The sequence below is a fragment of the Gallus gallus genome, chromosome 10 (genome assembly GCF_016699485.2).
Source record: "Gallus gallus isolate bGalGal1 chromosome 10, bGalGal1.mat.broiler.GRCg7b, whole genome shotgun sequence".
Lineage (NCBI taxonomy): Eukaryota > Metazoa > Chordata > Aves > Galliformes > Phasianidae > Gallus > Gallus gallus.
This window is the reverse complement of record NC_052541.1, coordinates 6,310,809-6,328,661: the sequence shown is the minus strand read 5'-3', so window position 1 is coordinate 6,328,661 and position 17,853 is coordinate 6,310,809. Positions and strand designations below refer to the sequence as shown.

General features: G+C 36.6%; 2 protein-coding genes across 6 annotated transcripts in view; one reads left to right on the top strand and one right to left on the bottom strand.

Annotated features, from left to right (window-relative positions):
• MPHOSPH10 (M-phase phosphoprotein 10) overlaps positions 1-17,853 on the top strand; it is a 1,076,704-nt gene that overhangs the window by 555,935 nt on the left and 502,916 nt on the right. The gene's annotated exons all lie outside the window — the stretch shown is intronic.
• Positions 6,141-17,853, bottom strand: part of LRRC49 (leucine rich repeat containing 49) — a 46,764-nt gene continuing 35,051 nt past the window's right edge. For all 5 annotated transcript variants that reach the window (XM_046899303.1, XM_004943763.5, XM_004943764.5 and 2 more), the window contains 3 exons: positions 16,937-17,046; positions 15,734-15,887; positions 6,141-14,196 (listed from right to left, as the gene is read on the bottom strand). In XM_046899303.1, the coding sequence (XP_046755259.1) occupies positions 13,990-14,196; positions 15,734-15,887; positions 16,937-17,046 (471 nt within the window). In that variant the 3' untranslated portion in view covers positions 6,141-13,989. The remainder of the gene's footprint in view (positions 14,197-15,733; positions 15,888-16,936; positions 17,047-17,853) is intronic.

Genomic DNA, 17,853 nt, shown 5'->3' with positions numbered 1-17,853 from the left:
ACTGACAAAAGATTAAATTGCTGCTACTATCACTAGCAGAATCCTGGCACATAACGCATACAAAATCAGGATCACCTATAAGCACTTACTGCAGTATTGAAGCACATGCTTGATTAACATCCACACACAGCCTTTGTGGGAACACAACCCAGTATGAGCAGATGCACAATATTAATACTTACGGCAGCATTTCATTTACTACTTACTTCTGGGAAAAAATTGAGAAAAATTGGGCATAATTCATAGTTGCAGCTAAACAATAGAAAAAAATTAAATACCCCTAGATCTGAATTAAATAACTTGTGTGTTATATAACTTGCCAATGAAAAAAGTAGGCTGAGATGTTTATAATTGTTCTGTACAAAACACCAAATACAACTGGTTCTGGCTGATTTTAGAAACATCACAAGAAAAAGTTCTAGTGCTTCTAACTAATAAAAGATTAGTGACATCTGTTGAACAGTTAAGTCTCCTATGAATATTTTTTTTTTGTATGACATGAATCTTTCAGCATTATGACGTACTTCTTTATAAGACACATTCAGGTTGCTTCTAGACTGCACTATGAAGCATAAAGCCGCATTTCCTTTTGTTGGCAACAACTTTGTAAAGTTATTTGAAATTCTGTGTGTACAAAAGTATGCATGCAAACACATGCATAAACTTCCTGTTCATGTATGCATGTACAGTATTGGTAGTCTATTGGTTTCTGACTGAAAAAGGATGTGAAGGAGCATGGAACACCTTTTTGTCACCTCAGTTTCAAGGCTAACGTCTGTCTAGCTTAAAGATGCTCTTTCTCAGGTTCTTAAAGATGTGGAGGCTTCATGGCTGAAGGGAAAAATTAAATAACTGGATAAGTAATTAAAAAAAAACCAAACAAAAAACCATTAAAAACCAGAATCCACATTTAAATTTCTACTACTTTGAAGTGTAATCTGTTATCTTTCACTTAAAAAACTGTGAAGGTGTGGACTACTTTATGGTTCCCCTTACAGCACATTTCTTATTCTTACAAAGACAATTTGAATGTGTGACTGATCCAAAGGCAACTTCAGCCTGATTGGATTCACCTGATGTACAAAGCTGCCACAAGCACGAAAGCAGTCAGTTTCTAACATGTACGATCAAAACATAGCAGTTGTTGCAGTAGGTAATGGAAGCTAAAAGCCCTTTGTTCAGATTTTCTTAGCTTGCTAGGCTTCTGATCAATATTACAGACTGAGAAAGGCCACTGAGTGGGACAAAACTGCATGAACAAAATGAAACACTTAATAAAAGAGAGAATGAGCTTCACGGAAGTAGGTCTATTCACTTTAACTTATTTGCTTCTAGAAAAATAAAACAAAAAAAAAAAGCAGCACAGAAATGTTTGAAGCCAAGGAACTCGTACAGCTATAGAAATCAGCCATAGACTATTCCATGGGTAGGAACAACTTTGGCATGGTAAGTTGTGTATAATATATAAAACCTTAAAATCATATTTTAAGCAATCAAATAGAGTTCATGTAATTCTGTGGAATATAAAACAAGCAATTTTAGGGAAATTCAGAATTAAGTACTTGCTAGGTTGAATTTGTGAGCATCTTTAGAACAGTTAGCAGTCCCAGCTACTGCTGTTACCTAAAGTGCTATAGATAAATAAGTAATTTTCTTTTGCTGTTTTTTGCTTCTCTCTAGAAGCACAAAAGCATCATTCCATTATAAAATACCAACTCTATAACTTACTGTAGAGCCCAAGATTTCAAAAGGCTCTGGGAAACCTCACTGTGGCCTTCCAGTACTTAAAGGGATCTTATAAATAGGAGGGAGGGTCACTTTTTACATGATCTGATAGCAGTAGGTGAATGGGAAATGGCTTTAAATTAAAAGAGGGGATATTTAGGTTGGATATTAGGAGGAAGTTTTTCCCCACTCAGAGCGTGGTGAGGTCCTGGCACAGGCTGTCCAGAGGAGCTGTGAGTGCCCCATCCCTAGAAGTGTCCAAGGTCAGGCTGGATGGGGCTATGGGAAGCTGAGCTGGTGGATGGCTGCCAGCCCACAGCACAGCATTAGAACTGGATGGGGCTTCAAGGTCCCTTTCAACCCAAACCACTGTATGATTCTACCTAATTCCCAATTTACATTTAAAACACCTTGCTGACCTTCAAACCCTTACCTTCAGGTAGCACAGGACCCAAACAAAGGGACAGAGATCTAATTCTTCCTTCCTGAAGAAGCTTATTTTCATGTTCCTTACCTCCCACATCCATAGATTGGTGAGTATATTCCTGTTTGATTCAAGTTTGGCTGATAGTTTATTCAAATGAAAAAGGATTAAGAAAGATGATAGGCACAAGGTTAAAAAAACAAATCAGAAAGTGCTCAGGAGTAGCTTCATATTTGCTTTGTTAAAAAAAAAAAATTGCAATGCTTTCCTGTTTAATGTTAGTCATAGTAGGAATGGAGATGAAGGATGGTAGGATTTCCATCTACAGGATAAACCACACCTCTGAAAGCTGCCAAAAAACTTTCAGCCAGACTCCTTGGTTCCCATTCCTACAAGGCTTAATGTTGGACTTCTAAACCTTACTTTTTGAGGAACAAACTGAACAGACAACCAGAAGCAAATATCAAATCCCAGTAGCTCAAGCCATCAAAACGAAATGCCTCCCACTAGTCATCATGCAGCTCTCTACTCCCCCCCCCCCCCCCCCCTCCTTTTTTTGTTAATCTTAAGGAATGAAGCACTTAACACACACAATTAAACATCACTGCTGAATATTTGAACTAACACCCAACAGAGATTAAGGCAGCAGTTCACAACTCCCATTGTTATTACTACAACTTCCGTGCAGACTTGTGTCTGCATTGCCTACATCCAACTTCACATTCTTGAGGTTTTCCCTGCTACAAAAAAAAGCTTAGACCTAACTTACTTTAAAGCATATCAAAGCTGAGACTGAGGGGATCATCACAAGAGATTTATTTATACAGGAACCTCCTTGACCCTTTTCAATTGCAGATCATAGATAAAGCAAACGAGACACGGACAGAAAGAAATTTTCTGCACTATTGTCTCTGCAAAGCTCTTATGAGAGAAAGAATTATTTTTAGTAATTGCACCTCCACAAATAATAGACGTAGAAGCACTGGCAGTGCTGTATTTTTATCATGATGTTTCATGAAGCATCCAAGAAAGTCTGGATGCTGCTACTACGTCAGCCAACTTTCAGCAATGCAAAAAACAGCTGCATTCTCCAGCAGTACAGTTTTAAGGACACAGTTTTGCAGAATCAAAGACAGATGCAGTGTGAAGTAACTGCAAGCAATCCTAATTCCATTCCCTCTTGCATGCAGGTACATCGGAGGAATGATTAACGTTACTACTTGTTGGACACTGATTTAGTTGCAGCTCCAGAAAAGAAGAGCTGACAGAGCTCAAAGCCAATGAATTAGCATTTAAGTACTTAGTGCTGGAAACTGCCAATAAAAATCGAGACAAAGCACCTATAACATATTGCAAGGACAACATCATGCTTCAGGATGAAAATATGCATCTCTTACTAGCTTGGTTAACCAGTACTCAAGACTTTTGCTTCTGTATCAAGACTGTTGGCCAGACCACTTTGAAATATAATATGAGTAACATTGATGGGAATATAAAAGAATCAATAAAAAAATGGATTATATGAAGAAGAAAAAAAAAAGAGGTCAGAAAAACGTTTCAACCTGTTTGATCTACAGCCTAAAGCTCAAGTCTTGCCAGAGAAAATACTTCTTTTTTTTCCTTAAATATCTGGGAGAGGCATAATGGAGTAATAGTATCATTTTCTGCAAATTGTCCAATTAAAAAACATTTCAGGCCACTCCGAAGATTCTGTGCATGCTTGTCTCTGATTTTCCAACACGTTTCTATCTGAAAGATTATTCAGGAGTCTTCTAAGGTCTTTGACACTGTTTGCAGTTCTGGCCTTTTACTTGCACAGGTTATGCTAACACGCCCTCTTAAAATCCCATGCAAAAGGAAGACACTGAACACTGGACTGCTGGCAGGTTAGAACATGACCAGACATTCAAAGATGAGTGGTCCTATTCTGACCCAAGACACTAATATGAACCACATTCTACCAATTCTGCTGAATTGAAAAGCAAACAGACAAGCTTCTGTGCAGCCCCAGAGAAATACATGAACACAATTCTTTAGATGATCCAGTTCTTCCTACTCATATTTTTGGCAGGGAGAACCACAAACTTCTTCCCAGTAAACAGGGATAGGTGTCAGGACAGAACCCTTTCCTGTGTTATCACTGGAAATAGACAGTAGAGTCTATTTACACGCACATGACATTTGCCCATAGAATACTTTCTTCTTACACTGGACTAGCACCAGTGAAAGATGTGTTGAGGACCTCTTGCTGTCTCCCACCGCTCCTTGCGCATTTTCAGAGCCTTTTGAACTATGACTGGTAGTATTTTATCCAATATGACATCTTTCAACTTTATAGTTTCCCAACAAGGGCAGCAGATGGGGAATAAACTGCTGCTGCAACAAAACAATTATCTGGCCTGAATGTATCCACTCTAACACAAAACATTTCTCTGAGAAAAAGTTTTCCAATAAACTTATTAATTTTTTCATAGCAGTGAACAAATAACTGCCCCCTACAGAAAACACGAAGATGACTGGTGCAACAGATTTCAATGGAAATTTGCACTATTACTGACTACCATAAGACATGATCACAGAATCATAGAATCACCAAGGTTGGGAAAGACCCACAGGATCACCCAATCCAACCATCTACCCATCACCATGATGCTGGCAGTGTTTCTGGCAGAGTAGCAGGAAAGAGGTATCATGCAATAAAGGTCAGCAAGCTGCTCAGAAAGTATCTGCAAAAGGGCTGATTCTCTTCAGTTTGGTGCTTGGGCCTACCTTTTCTGCATTGAGATAGAAACTCATACAATTCAGCCATTCTTTGTGATTTTATAAAGTGATGGTTAGAAATTTCTAGAATAAATAAAATAGTAGAAAATACTTGCTAGAGAGCTAAATCACTGACCTGACACTTGGCAGAGGCATCCTGTTTTAATACATCGTCTGAAGAAAGCTGCCTTCTGGAATGAACTGGGAGAGCAACCAAAGAGAACAGTTAAAGAATGTTATGAGAAAAAGATGAACATTCATTGAGGTTGAGTTGCACATATTTCCTACTGAAAAATACTACGACCTGCCAAGCTGTACAGGTCTGAAATCAGACTACAATCATAGCTCAACTCACTCTCTCTCATGTCTAGACCTCTGTTTCACTCAATTCAAGTGCCATACACCCTCTCCTCAGGTCTGCAGCCCAATGCAGCAACTGGTTTGTCTGACTCTGCCTGTTACAATTACCCTTCTAGAAAGTGTATTTTTTAACTTCTGTTTATTATAGGCCCTCCCTATGGTGTAGGTTGTACTCCTCTGCTTTTGCCACTCTTGCACTCTTCTCTTCCCCTTACCAAAACAATCTCAGAAATTTGAAACTATAAAGACCTAAATTACAGATTTTGAGCTGGTTTGTTCCTGATGACTACTCCAGAAAGAAAAATAAATAAATAAAACAGTACCTTTGTCTACCTGTGATCAAAGATGAGCCTAACCCTCCAGAAGCAGCTGCAAGAACCCATGGCCTTTCTAAGTTCCCACTATGAATGCTACTACTGCAGACTTGAATATAAATGAAATTTTTCCAAGAACTTCAGTAATTGTAAATATTATGATGTTCATTTCAACATACTTTAATTCAAAAAACAAAATATAACCAAAAAAACAACAAAACCCTCATTGGCACACAGTAAACAAACCACAGGCAAGACACACCTGCTCAGTTCTGCTGCGTGCAATAACAGGTACTCTTTGCAGGTGGTCACATTATGACAGCACTAGCCTTACGCATATCACAAACCAACTTTTGAACAGTTCAGAAAATAATTCCTTTTAGAGACTGGTCCTAAATACATGAATTTTTTTTTGCTGAATTTTTTTTTTTAAATCCTCAGCTGAGCTGCTAAAAACAATATTCCAAGAATGTACTTAAAGATTTACAATATTTTTAGCTGTATTGTATTTATGCATTTCAAAGAAACGTTAATTACCACATAAGCACACAGAGAAATACTTTCAGAGTATTTTATTTATTGCAAATTCCTCTCATTCTACAGACACAGTGATCAATAAAGAAGAGAAGCATGAATCTTCTTTAGGACACAAAGCAGACTACTTTTAAAAAAAATGGAAGTACAAAATCCAGGCAATCCTTGACCTGTGACTGTTACAGGTGAAAGTGCAAGTTAATTAAGTTTGTGTTTGTGGCAGCCAAGTATACACCTCCCTTCACAACAGGACAGCGCCAGGAAAAAAAAAGCAATCCTGCTGAAACAACATGTGCTAGAGCTATTTCACTGCATGCTGGTAGACACCCCTACCCCGAGGCTTTCTTCCTCTTGGCCACTGGACTCCCACTGAATGATGGGGAAAAGTAAAAAGTTGCCTGCGCCTGCTTTCTGTTGGACAAAGCGCTGAAGTTACAAGCAATGCTGACAATATTTTTCTTAAATAACAGAATAACTGGAGCTTGAAATTAAAGTGTGGGGAATGTGAGAGCCTCCAAAGGGAAGCAGAGGAGAAATATAGAAGGATCTGGCTTCCCACAACAATTCTCACACTTCTAAAAATACATAAGGCTGCCTCGCTCTGTGAGCCCAACACTTAACATACACTTCAGATGAGATATGCAGCACCTGGCTGCCTTAACACCTTTGTCAGCTCATTACCAGATATCTAATGCATTTTTATTTCACTTTTGCTGCTGTTAAAATTTAGGCCATGAGGGGACGATCCTCTCCAAGGCACTGCTTTTTATCCTATAGCCTCCTTGCCATTTTGGACAAGAACATGTTATGAAAGAGTATCTTTGAAATAAAAAATAAAATGAGAGCCAGTCGGTAGCCAGGCAGCACAGATGTCTCCATAAGCAGTTCACAACTGATGGTCATCAATCATCCTAGAAGAGCTCAAACACATTCATATATATCACACAGAGACACTCATTATTGAAAGGTCACTTTGTGCCCCTCCCCCCAGCATAACAAAGCTTGTCAAAGTGAGGTGTTAACAGAAGATGTGAGAATAAATTATTAATCTTAGATAGCCAACATATGTTGTTCAAATCTGGAAAATGCCCTGAGCACACCTATATCAGTTAGGATATTTTTCTGACACAGCTACTCAGGCCTCCAAGCCCTGAGAGTGAACCTACATTGCCAAACAAGGGCAAAAGTTCAGCACCAGCAAAGAAAGAGTAAATCATCAATATGACTTCCAAGACACCTGTGGTTCCTTTTCCTTTCCAAAACCAGCAAGGAGATCAAGACTCATGCAATTTAAAAAATGGTACTAGCAGAGCTACGAGGTCTTTACCACCTCTCTAAAGTCATTTTAACCAATGTAACTCTCTCTCTTTACAGATGCAGACCACTTTTTTTTTTTTTTCCCCTATTTAAATCTTAAAATGCTGTGAGTAGCAGCCTGGAGAATATACAACAAATGTATTTGAAACAGCTTAGAAAATACAGGTACTTTCTGCAAATGATAATCTGATTCTATCTGCTGTCCCACCTGAGGACAAGTGAGTGAGCAGCTGTGCGGGGCTGAGCTGCCTTCTGGGGTTAAACCACAACAATGGCACTGTCAAAAAAAATTAGATTTGTTTGTTTTAAAGTGACTACCACAACATCAGAGAGAGATCTTCACTCTCAGGTCTTTTGCTATGCGTTTATATATTCCATGTTACATGCACTCATGCATTCTCCAAAAGAACACCAGAGATCACCAAGTCTTCTCTACACTTTTCACTCTCTAATCCAATAGCACTCACCACAACCTTCCCTTTAGTATTTCCCCAGTTCTCTTCTCTTTAAGCTGACAAGCCAGTTTGCATTTTCCAGATTACAAAAACACCGAATTACATTATAGATTCCAGAGAGATGTTGAGAACCAAATGACATTTCGCTAGAGGGCAAAACATTTGTAGCCTTACACAAACACTTCATAATCAAACAATTGCTTTAACACGCTTGACTCAGGTTATAAGTTGTATGAAATCTAATATATCACATTGCCAGTACAGATACAGGAACTATGCTCCTTGTTTTTTACATCACTTTTCAGAATCATTTCTTTACTTCATTAGAGAGCACAGGTCACTGGAGCCTAATGTGAGCAGGCTGCAAATATGCCATGTGCCAAAACGCAACAAATCACAGCATGCACTGCTTCACAATTTTACTTCTAAGTATATTGTAAAGCTTATCAATGATTTTTTTATTATTATTACTAGAAAGTAATGGTTTCTCTACCTGTAGCAATTATTTCCTTCACTGAGAGTGAAGTGCCTCAGTATCTTGCAAAACCTAGCAAAGTGCCTAGGCTATGCATGCATGTAATACAAATATCACATTCATAGGTCCAATTATTCCACAACTGTAATGTGAATTAACTTTATAATCTCTTATCTAATGGTATACTACAAACACATGGAAACAAGACATGATTACAGACTACCTCCCCCCGTGCTTGTGTTAAATGCTCAACACTATTCATAAAAGCAGAAGCCTTTTTGTTACCTTGATTCTTTAAAGTTATCATACTCAATCCTTTGAAAAGGTTACTGCTGTTTATGTTATCCATGAATAGTGTTCCAGAAAGAATGAATATGTCTATGGCCTGCTCCATGTTCATGCAAAGTTCCAGACCTGTTGGTGAAAAACAAAGTACTGCTCGCTGCACAAATTTTGGGGTGTGCGTATTAATCAAATAGGAGTGGAAGGAATAGTTAGTCTCAAACTAGAAAGTAACATTTGTGGAGGCAGCATTAAACTACATGTCAATAAAACGTCTATAATCACATGAGAGATGCAGTGAGTGCACATGCACTGTATAACAAGAATAATGATCCCACACAAGATTTTCCTTTTTAGCATGGAGGCACTCACCTAACCAGAAAGGCAACAGCTAAAAGTGGTATTAGGCCTTAATTAACAGATTTTGCCTTTAATTAACCTGATTTTGCTTTCATCACATTATTTTATACCATTACAACCAACAAGCAAACATTAAACTATCAATTTGTGTTTTGCAAAGTGTTGGAATAAATATTTACATGTAAAGTTTCCTCAAATCAACACGGCCAGTACTCAACAATATAGGGCTGCCTTGCACAGATACATTTATTGGGGTTGTGGATACCTCCAATGCTGGATTTGGCATACAAACTATAACCTGCAGTTTTCTGCTGTTCTGTGCTCAGTGTACTTTTGTAAATGTTGTTTCCACTTGCAATACATCCACCCATTCATAGCTGAAATAAACAAAGAAATACAGACTTTGAGAAAGTTTTTCCCCATTAAGACTTCTCAATTTTTCACCAGGTCTTCCTGACATTTTAGACCAGCAGAGGCATCCATTCAGCCATCGATACACAAGCACAGTATATGAAGTACAGTACAGAGCCTGCAGAGGAACACTTTCTTTTTTTTAATCACAGTAGACAAAGAAAAGAGTTCCTCCAGATAAGCTAATCTTTCTTCCTGATAACAGAAGCCTAGCAAAGCCAGCCAACAAAACTGGATCCTCAGGTTATACACAGTCCCTTAAACTCAGGGGTTTTTTAGCTTATGTACAAGGAGATCCAGCTCTGAAGTGATATCTGTAGTTACATGTAAGAAAATACTAATTAGCCTTTTGTAAAAGTGTCTTAGGTGTGCGTAACCTATACTCTGTACACACAAAAATCAGTTTACATTCACTTCTGAGTGAAAGCAACTTTATCACACTACAGAGCAAAGTGATAGCTCTTCTCATCTTTTCCCACTCCTTCTACATGTGAATAACAAAGCACTATGTTTCATAATTCCCTAAAAGACTGATGGCTCCAATTTAAACCAAAGAGAAAGTGGTTGCACTGATACTGGACTTCAAGAGATGAAGTTTGTGTGATATGAGAACAGAAATGTTCAAGTAGTCTGTTCCAAATTTAAACAAAGTGGTTTTACCATGATTTTCAATATGAGTACTGACTTCTCAATCTAAATTATATACTTGTGCATTTTGCTTAATAATATGAAATCGCAGGCATTTGCTTCAGCTTTTTAAACTACCTAACAAAAAGCAGTTAATTGTGTTACATCACTATGATAAAAAATAGCAACAAGAAGCATAAATGTTTGTTACTTTTACAGCTGACAGCTTTGACAAAGAAAGAAGTCTTAAATCTGCAGAGTGTTTGTACAACTGCCTAAATTTGCAGAAGATCCATGTTTTAATAGGTTAATCTTTATTATTAAATATCTTATATGATAGAAGTACAACCATCTGTAGTGGCAGACAAGAAATTCTGCTTTTCTAGGCAGTGTAGATTAGGGATATAGAACAGCTTTCAAAACGAACACTTGGCCCCAGTCAGTAAATTGGTTTTACTTACTTTACTGTGCTCTGACAGAACTCTTCCCAGTTCGTTTTATTCCTCAAAGCTGACAGGATCAGCTTTTGGTTTGCACTAAGTGAATCGCACCTCCCTTTGTTCCACTTTGGTGGCTTATCTGCAGGTATATTATTTTCTCTGATCCGATATCAAATGAAGCGAATGAAATACAGCTCTTCATCAGTCTCCTTACTGAGGGCAAAATTTCAGATGCAGAATAAACAATGACTGCATGACATAATGGGGCCTTCATGCATGACACAGCTAAACCAAAACTGAATCAAAGCAAAATATATCTTTATCCAACCATAGCTGGAAACAGGAAATTTTTCTCAGAAAACAAGAACAGCATATTAATCATCCTGAAATCAATGGAAAAGTTTAAAAAGATACTCTTCTGACTCAAATATTTTAATCTTTAGGATGATTTCTAGTTGATATACGTAAGTTATACAATTACACCTCCTGCACAAAGTCAGACTACACGAGAGGATCACAAGGGTCCATTTTCAATGGGTTATCCATGAAATACTGAAGGTACCAAAGTATGGTTTTATGCAGCATTTAGAGGCTTTTGAAGCAAGAGAACAACTCCTTTCATCCTGGAAGGCTTTAGTAAAAGGTCATCAGCTTGAAAGTCAATGGCTATTTTAATTCCTCAATATATACATGTTAACATTCGGAAAGTTTATGTATGTAGCATTTAATTTTCAGAATCCGTAGCAATCTGCTGCTTATACCAAATACTTCGTATTTGTACGTATTCAGAAACTCATTAATAAGAAACTACAGTAATGGGTCACAGTAGTCTGCATGAATTGACATAAACAAGTCTGATTCGTACATAAGCTATACATAACATACTAACAATTTTAAAATCACCTGGCAGTTCAGAACCCAAAGTATTGAGGCCTAACATTACTTTAGTCCCTCATTCATTTGTTTTTAGAAAGAATTATGAAAAATATAATGATTTTTGTTCCTATTGGTTTCATGTAAGATATTACACAGCTCAATGTTAAATCTTTACTTCATTGGCCTACCAACCTTCACTTCAGTGACCTAACAATCCTGTCACAAACGACTGCTATTAGAGAAAAACATTAAAACTGCCAGCATTCACAGACTACTGTGGATACAGAGCATTCTAAGGAGAAGTTAATACAATTCACAGTTAATACCCTCTATTTTACGCCATTTGTTTTTTTCAGGATTGTACCTTAAAGCCTTCAATCAGGGTTACACCTCTAAAGCCTTAGCATCACAAAGTCTGACTTTTCTCTGGATTTTCCTATGGAGAACTTCCTGTTCTTCTAGACCTAACCACCCTTCTTAAAGCATTTTTTTTTCCAATGTTTTATTACTGCTGAATGTGATTCAAAAGGGGCCCATCTGCTCTGGCTATATCATCAAGAGAGTTCTGCACTTTCACACAGCTGCTGAGCTTTTTGTCCCCACGCAGAAGCTGGAATTGCTCCACTCGCCCCTCCTTGCACAGAAATGACGTAAAGTAACTGATAGATCCAAAAAACTTTTGCAAGTTTCTTTCTATACTGACGGCCTATCTATACAGCAAATTCTTCTCCCCACCTCCACCCCTACCCAGCTCCCTTTTCATATGGACATTATGTGTTCCCTTAATAAAAAGGCACCATAAAACTTGAGAGAGTGGTTTTGCAATGGAAAGAAAAAAGAAATCCTATCAAATACATTCACCTTATTTTAAATTCCATTAAACTGTTCAAGAAGCCTGAAGGGGTGATTAATTCAATTAAAATCTGATGACTGCTGAAGCACTTTCTTCAGGATTTTTAACATTTCGTGAAATTTTAAAGTGATTTAACCTCTATTTAATTCTGTAAATACTAAAAGGTAACTATCTGCAAGCATAGCTTTGAAGTTCACATATACCATAAACCAAACGAAAATACTTGGAAGCTATATTCAGCGGTATGCATGCCACCATTAGCCTGTAACACACTCTGAAAGTGAGTTCCTACTGATAACTGAGATACACCAGCATGATCTGAATGCAAATACACTGGGTTCCAAGAAAGCTTTGACCTGACTGCTGCTACTGACTCAAAGCCTTTTTCAGGACATAAAAACTTACCTCTGCTTTGCCCGGCAGCCTTGTTCACATAAAGCAGGAAAAACAACGTAGTTCTGAGCCATATAAGCCATTCCAAGAAGTTTGCTTTGGTTTATGATTTTTTTTTTTCCTATAAGTGAGCTTACATAAAATTAGACCAATGTGAATTGAGTAAAAAAAAAAAAAACCAACAAAGAATTTGGATTCATTTACTAAGATACACAGAATGCCAAACTTAAGTTCAAATGGCACAACTTTCTAGCCACATATAAACATTAACTATAGGAATCAGTTGAACTTGCTAGCATTTCCTAAATTCAATTTCTGGGCAGAAGATAATAAGGTATTTACAGAGGACTACGGAATGTGTTTTAGATTTTGAGGGCAAGTTGCATCTCATCTCTTCATGCAGCATTAAGGACAAGCCTTTTCCTTGCACACAGTGCTTCTTCCAATTATCTGTGAAAGGTAAAAGTGAATAATTCATTTTTATTGATAAAAGACTGAAATTTTCACACAGACACAGAAATGAAACAGTTGTCGGTGATTACAACTGAACAGCATTCATCAGTTTCCTTATCAAATTTAATGCATGCTTTTCAGTTCATATGACCTTATTCAACAAAGCTCAAGAAGTAATAATTTGTTATGTCAATAAATTATAAAAGAATAAAAATAAAGCTTAAGTACAATATCCCCAATTTCATATTTCACCTATAATAATTCACACAAACTAACATAAATTAATGAAAAAAGAACTTGAAGTCCAGTTTGGGCCATTTGTTCAGTTAAGAATTAGGTTAATTAAATATGTCAAGAACCATCATGGACTTGATCTGAAAATGTGTTCTATAATCTGACAAATCAAATAATATAAAGCATTCATCAACCTTAGTGTGTAAAAGCAATAATTTACTAGCTTTTGATCATTAAAAAATTTGCTAATATTCCTACTTTTTTTAAAAGACAGCAAGAAATAGTCAAAAAGTTGACAATCAGAAAGCATTTAACAAAAATAAATAAATAAGCAGTTTGTAAACTCATTCCTTAACATCAATGCTATGGCACTACCAAAGAGAGGATAGCAGGAAAAAAAATGAACAAGAATGTAGTGAAATGTGGCATAATCACAAAGTTACCTCTATGCCATCTCTTCACTTTAGCCAAGGAAGCACTGTTAATGCTTTATACAAATTTACTTGCAATTGAACACTACGAAGAAAGCTATGAAAACAGAGTTAATTAAGATTTAATGGTAACCTTTGTGTGGGGGGAGCAAGTGGGCAGTTAGGATGTTTCAATTTGATGGTAATTCTACATTCTATTGTTTTAAGTTTGTGAATCATTATCCAAATCAGAAACCAAAAGCTTGCAAGGAAAGAGGCCTTGATTCTACTGTTTTTGATCAGTGATCCGCTGTAAGCTGAGTTTCATGAAGGAATTTTTATTGCGTATTTCTATCACTGCATCTCTGACAAGCTCAATGAACATTTGAGGCCAGAGCTTCTGCAAGGACTCATTTTTCATATGGATGTCAGCAGCTTCTTTCACTAAATTCTTGACGTATGTTTGGCAAAATGTTTTTCTTTCCTTGATTTCCTGCAGGGGAGAAACCATTACACATTGCATAAGACAAGGAAGAAAAGGTTAAACAAAATCAAACTCAAAACAAACAAAAACAAGCCCCAAACCACAGAAATTTAGAAGTGATTAACACGAGAAGAGGCAGAATTTTCTGAGTGTTTTAAATTGCACAACCTCGTATCTACTTAAGTTTTCTTGAGTATGGCCACACAGTGTTATTGTAATATTCAAAGCACATGAATAAATTAATTTATCTGAAATCCAATTAAGTAGTGATATAAATATCTTTTACCAGCATAACAATTTATTTTTGCCTTCTGAGACAGCAGCGCGAAGCCTACAGAATTATGAAGCATCAGTCATTTCCTTCCTTTCCTTTCTAGCTTTCCATGACTACACCACAACAGTTTGAAAGCATACAGTTATCTACCTGAGCTAGGAGCAAGGCATATTATCACCAGAAAAATAAGCCAGTATGCATCCCCTACATAGTCTTACTGATGGACTCTGGCAAGCGCATAGCTCATAACATGTACTATATTAGGTACTGAAGTAACCCAAAACTTTAACAGTAATTTCATGATTAATAATAAAAAACACCTCGAGCAGCTACTGGCTCTGCGCTTCAGACAAACTGTATTAATCCCTCTTTCTGCAGTTCCATAATAAGCGTAGAACAGTTATATTGCTGGTATATACTTAACTAATTTGGTTTGTGAGACTGCTGAAAATGTTAGGTCAAACTTCAGGCCATTAAAACTGAAGTTTTCCTAAATGACAGATAAAGTAGAGAAAATACTTTCCAGTTCTTTCACCTGATAAAACAGATTATTTTTTCATTCAACCTAACCTGTTACCTTCAGCAATATACTAATTTAATCACATGGATTATGTTACTTTACTGAAGTTAACCTAGTAGCTTAACTTACTTTGCTAACCAAGTTAACTTACTAGTAGTTTACAGTTGCTTGACACCTCTCTTTTCAGTGGTATGTATCTTAGATAATAAAACTACAATGCAATAATTGAATTCAGTGCTTACTGACCTTTGATTAAATTTTCGGCACTGAGAGGATATTTCAACATAATCAAAGAGCAAGTAACAGGACAAATGTAGGAAAAAAGAATGCATACAGCTGTAACTGGGTGTCTGCTCAGAAAAGAGACTGTCAATGAAAGAAGCCCATTCTCCCTGGAAACATTTTTTCTCTGCCCAACCAGAAGATACAGCAGATCAGAAACACTAATTTAAGCTAGAGTGACTGATGCACTTGTCTGAAAAAAGCCAGCTTGCAACTTTATTAATGATTATCTCACTTAAAAGGTAGGAAAACATTCTTTATCAGTAGCCCTGGTGCTAACTCAAGTTTTGTCTGAAGGCATTCTTTACCAATTCACTTTGGGATGTGCTTTCTGACTTCCATAAAAAAAAAATAGAAAATACCACATAGTGATATTTTAAAATGACCATTTACAACAGTACGACAGAAACTTGGTAGTAGTCAAAGGTTACATAAAAAAGAAAAAAAGAATTTTATAATGATACACTTACCTCAAGCTTTTCCATATGAAAGTCCTTTGTGACATAATTCAACGTTGCTCGAGTAGAGCTTTCTCTCCCAGCTCTTCTATTATCACCACTTTCCTCATTTCCAGTCCCAGACTTCTTCCCCTTTCCCTCCAGAGGATAACTTAATTGCTTCATCCTTCAGAAAAAATAGAGACTTACAGTTTTAATTGATGGATTTTATTATTTTCTTTTTAAAGTGCAGATGTTCCTAATGATCGTGAGGTTTTTTTCCCTCTATTCCCTTTGAACAAGTCATTTATGAACTTTCAAGCTTATTACATCCTCAAATTACTCACAAAACACAGATGATTCTAAATAGTCCTCAGTTACTTTACTCCTATACAACTGACATTTTGACACATATCACATTTCATCACCTAAATGGGAACTTTAAATTTAAAAGTAACCATCTGCAGAAGACTAAATATTTTTAGTCTTTTTAACAACTTTTTTCTTACAGCACCAACCATTAAATATGTGAACTTTTACAGTCCTCAGTTATGAAATAGCCACAAAAAAGTCTGCATCTGCACTGTGAAAGCACACGAATCCTCACCAATACCAGCACAATTGGAGAATTAAACAAGCAGGGCATTTGTGTTCATGTGCCTCTCATCTTACTCAGCAGACCTCATACAGCCTCTGTGAAAACATCTGTCTTCATCAATCAGGAAGTGTAATATTGCAGTATGCAAAGAACCTATCTTCCGTAAGATGTTACTTGTGACATTTTTATCTCTTTACCTAGAAAGAATTTATCATGAATGACATCTTGGAAAATTAAAACAATACATTCCAGACAAATTCTACTTCAGTTCATTGTATTTTGTCTACATACAGTTTCTCTGAAATGTCAGTGTAATATGGTAATTTCATTGTTCTAACTGCTATAATAGTATACCATTAAAGTGACAGTACATTTCATTCAGACAAATCTCATCTCAGTTTACGGAATTTATGTTCTAATGCATGCAGTTCTTCAAGGTTCATTAACAGTACCAATATGTATCTTTTACAAAAAAGGAATTCAAGGATGGTCCAAAATAATAACAGAAAAACAAAAGGAGCTAAACAAGAAAACTTCGTTCGCTCAGAAACACGCGTTGCAATTTCAGTCAGTATCTGTATTATTTAAAGAACAACACAGCCTCTGCACTCCTTCTTGAATGTTAACAACAAATTTACCCAGATTCTCCAAAGGAAGAAAGCAAGCGATAACGGGGCAGCTCAGAAGATGCTACATATGCCAGAATGCCAAAGAGCCTTTCTGCCATTACAACATCATCTTGAGTAACCTGTGAGGAAAAATTAAAAAGTGAGAGAGAGAAGTTTCAAAACTGGCACATTCATAATTCATTCCATACATGGATTCAGGACTGACATTTATTATGCGGAGCACTGCTCCAGGCATACCCTCAAAATGTAGATCTGATTTCAATGGCACTTTCAATATACCTTAGAAGAAACCAAATCAGATACTTGTGCTTGTTTTATTTCCTATAATTCTGGAAACTTTAACGTATGCATATGGTACTCTATGCTTCATAATATTCCTCTTGAAATGAGGAATTTTATAATGATTTATTAAGTACCTGAATGTCACACATTAATTCTGCTCCACTCTACACGTGCTTAAAGAAGGTCTGCTGGAAATACTGGATCAAGTTATGCTGAAGGAACCAGAAGACATCATCATCCACGTGTTAAAAGATAAGTTATAGTCTTTCTGATTTTGGCAGAATCATAGAAGAGGTTTATTAAATATATACATATGCACGTATATGTATACAAATACACCTATGTACATACAAAAAATTAAGTGGCTATATTTCTGAAGCCAAGTGTATATTGTTTGTCATTCAATTTCTGCAAATACAATCTACATTGTTAAGTCACAATTCATTCAATTAAGATATTCCTAACTTACTTTCAATGGTTGAAAACTTTTCACAATGATTTTTACACTTCAGTTTACTGAACAGTTTACCTGAAGGCAGGTAGAATATTTCCATTGTTTGGTTGATTTTTGTTATTTTTGTTTATCTTTACTAGTAAACTCAGAGCAAAAGAAACAGAGACCATCATTGCCAGAGGACCAAACT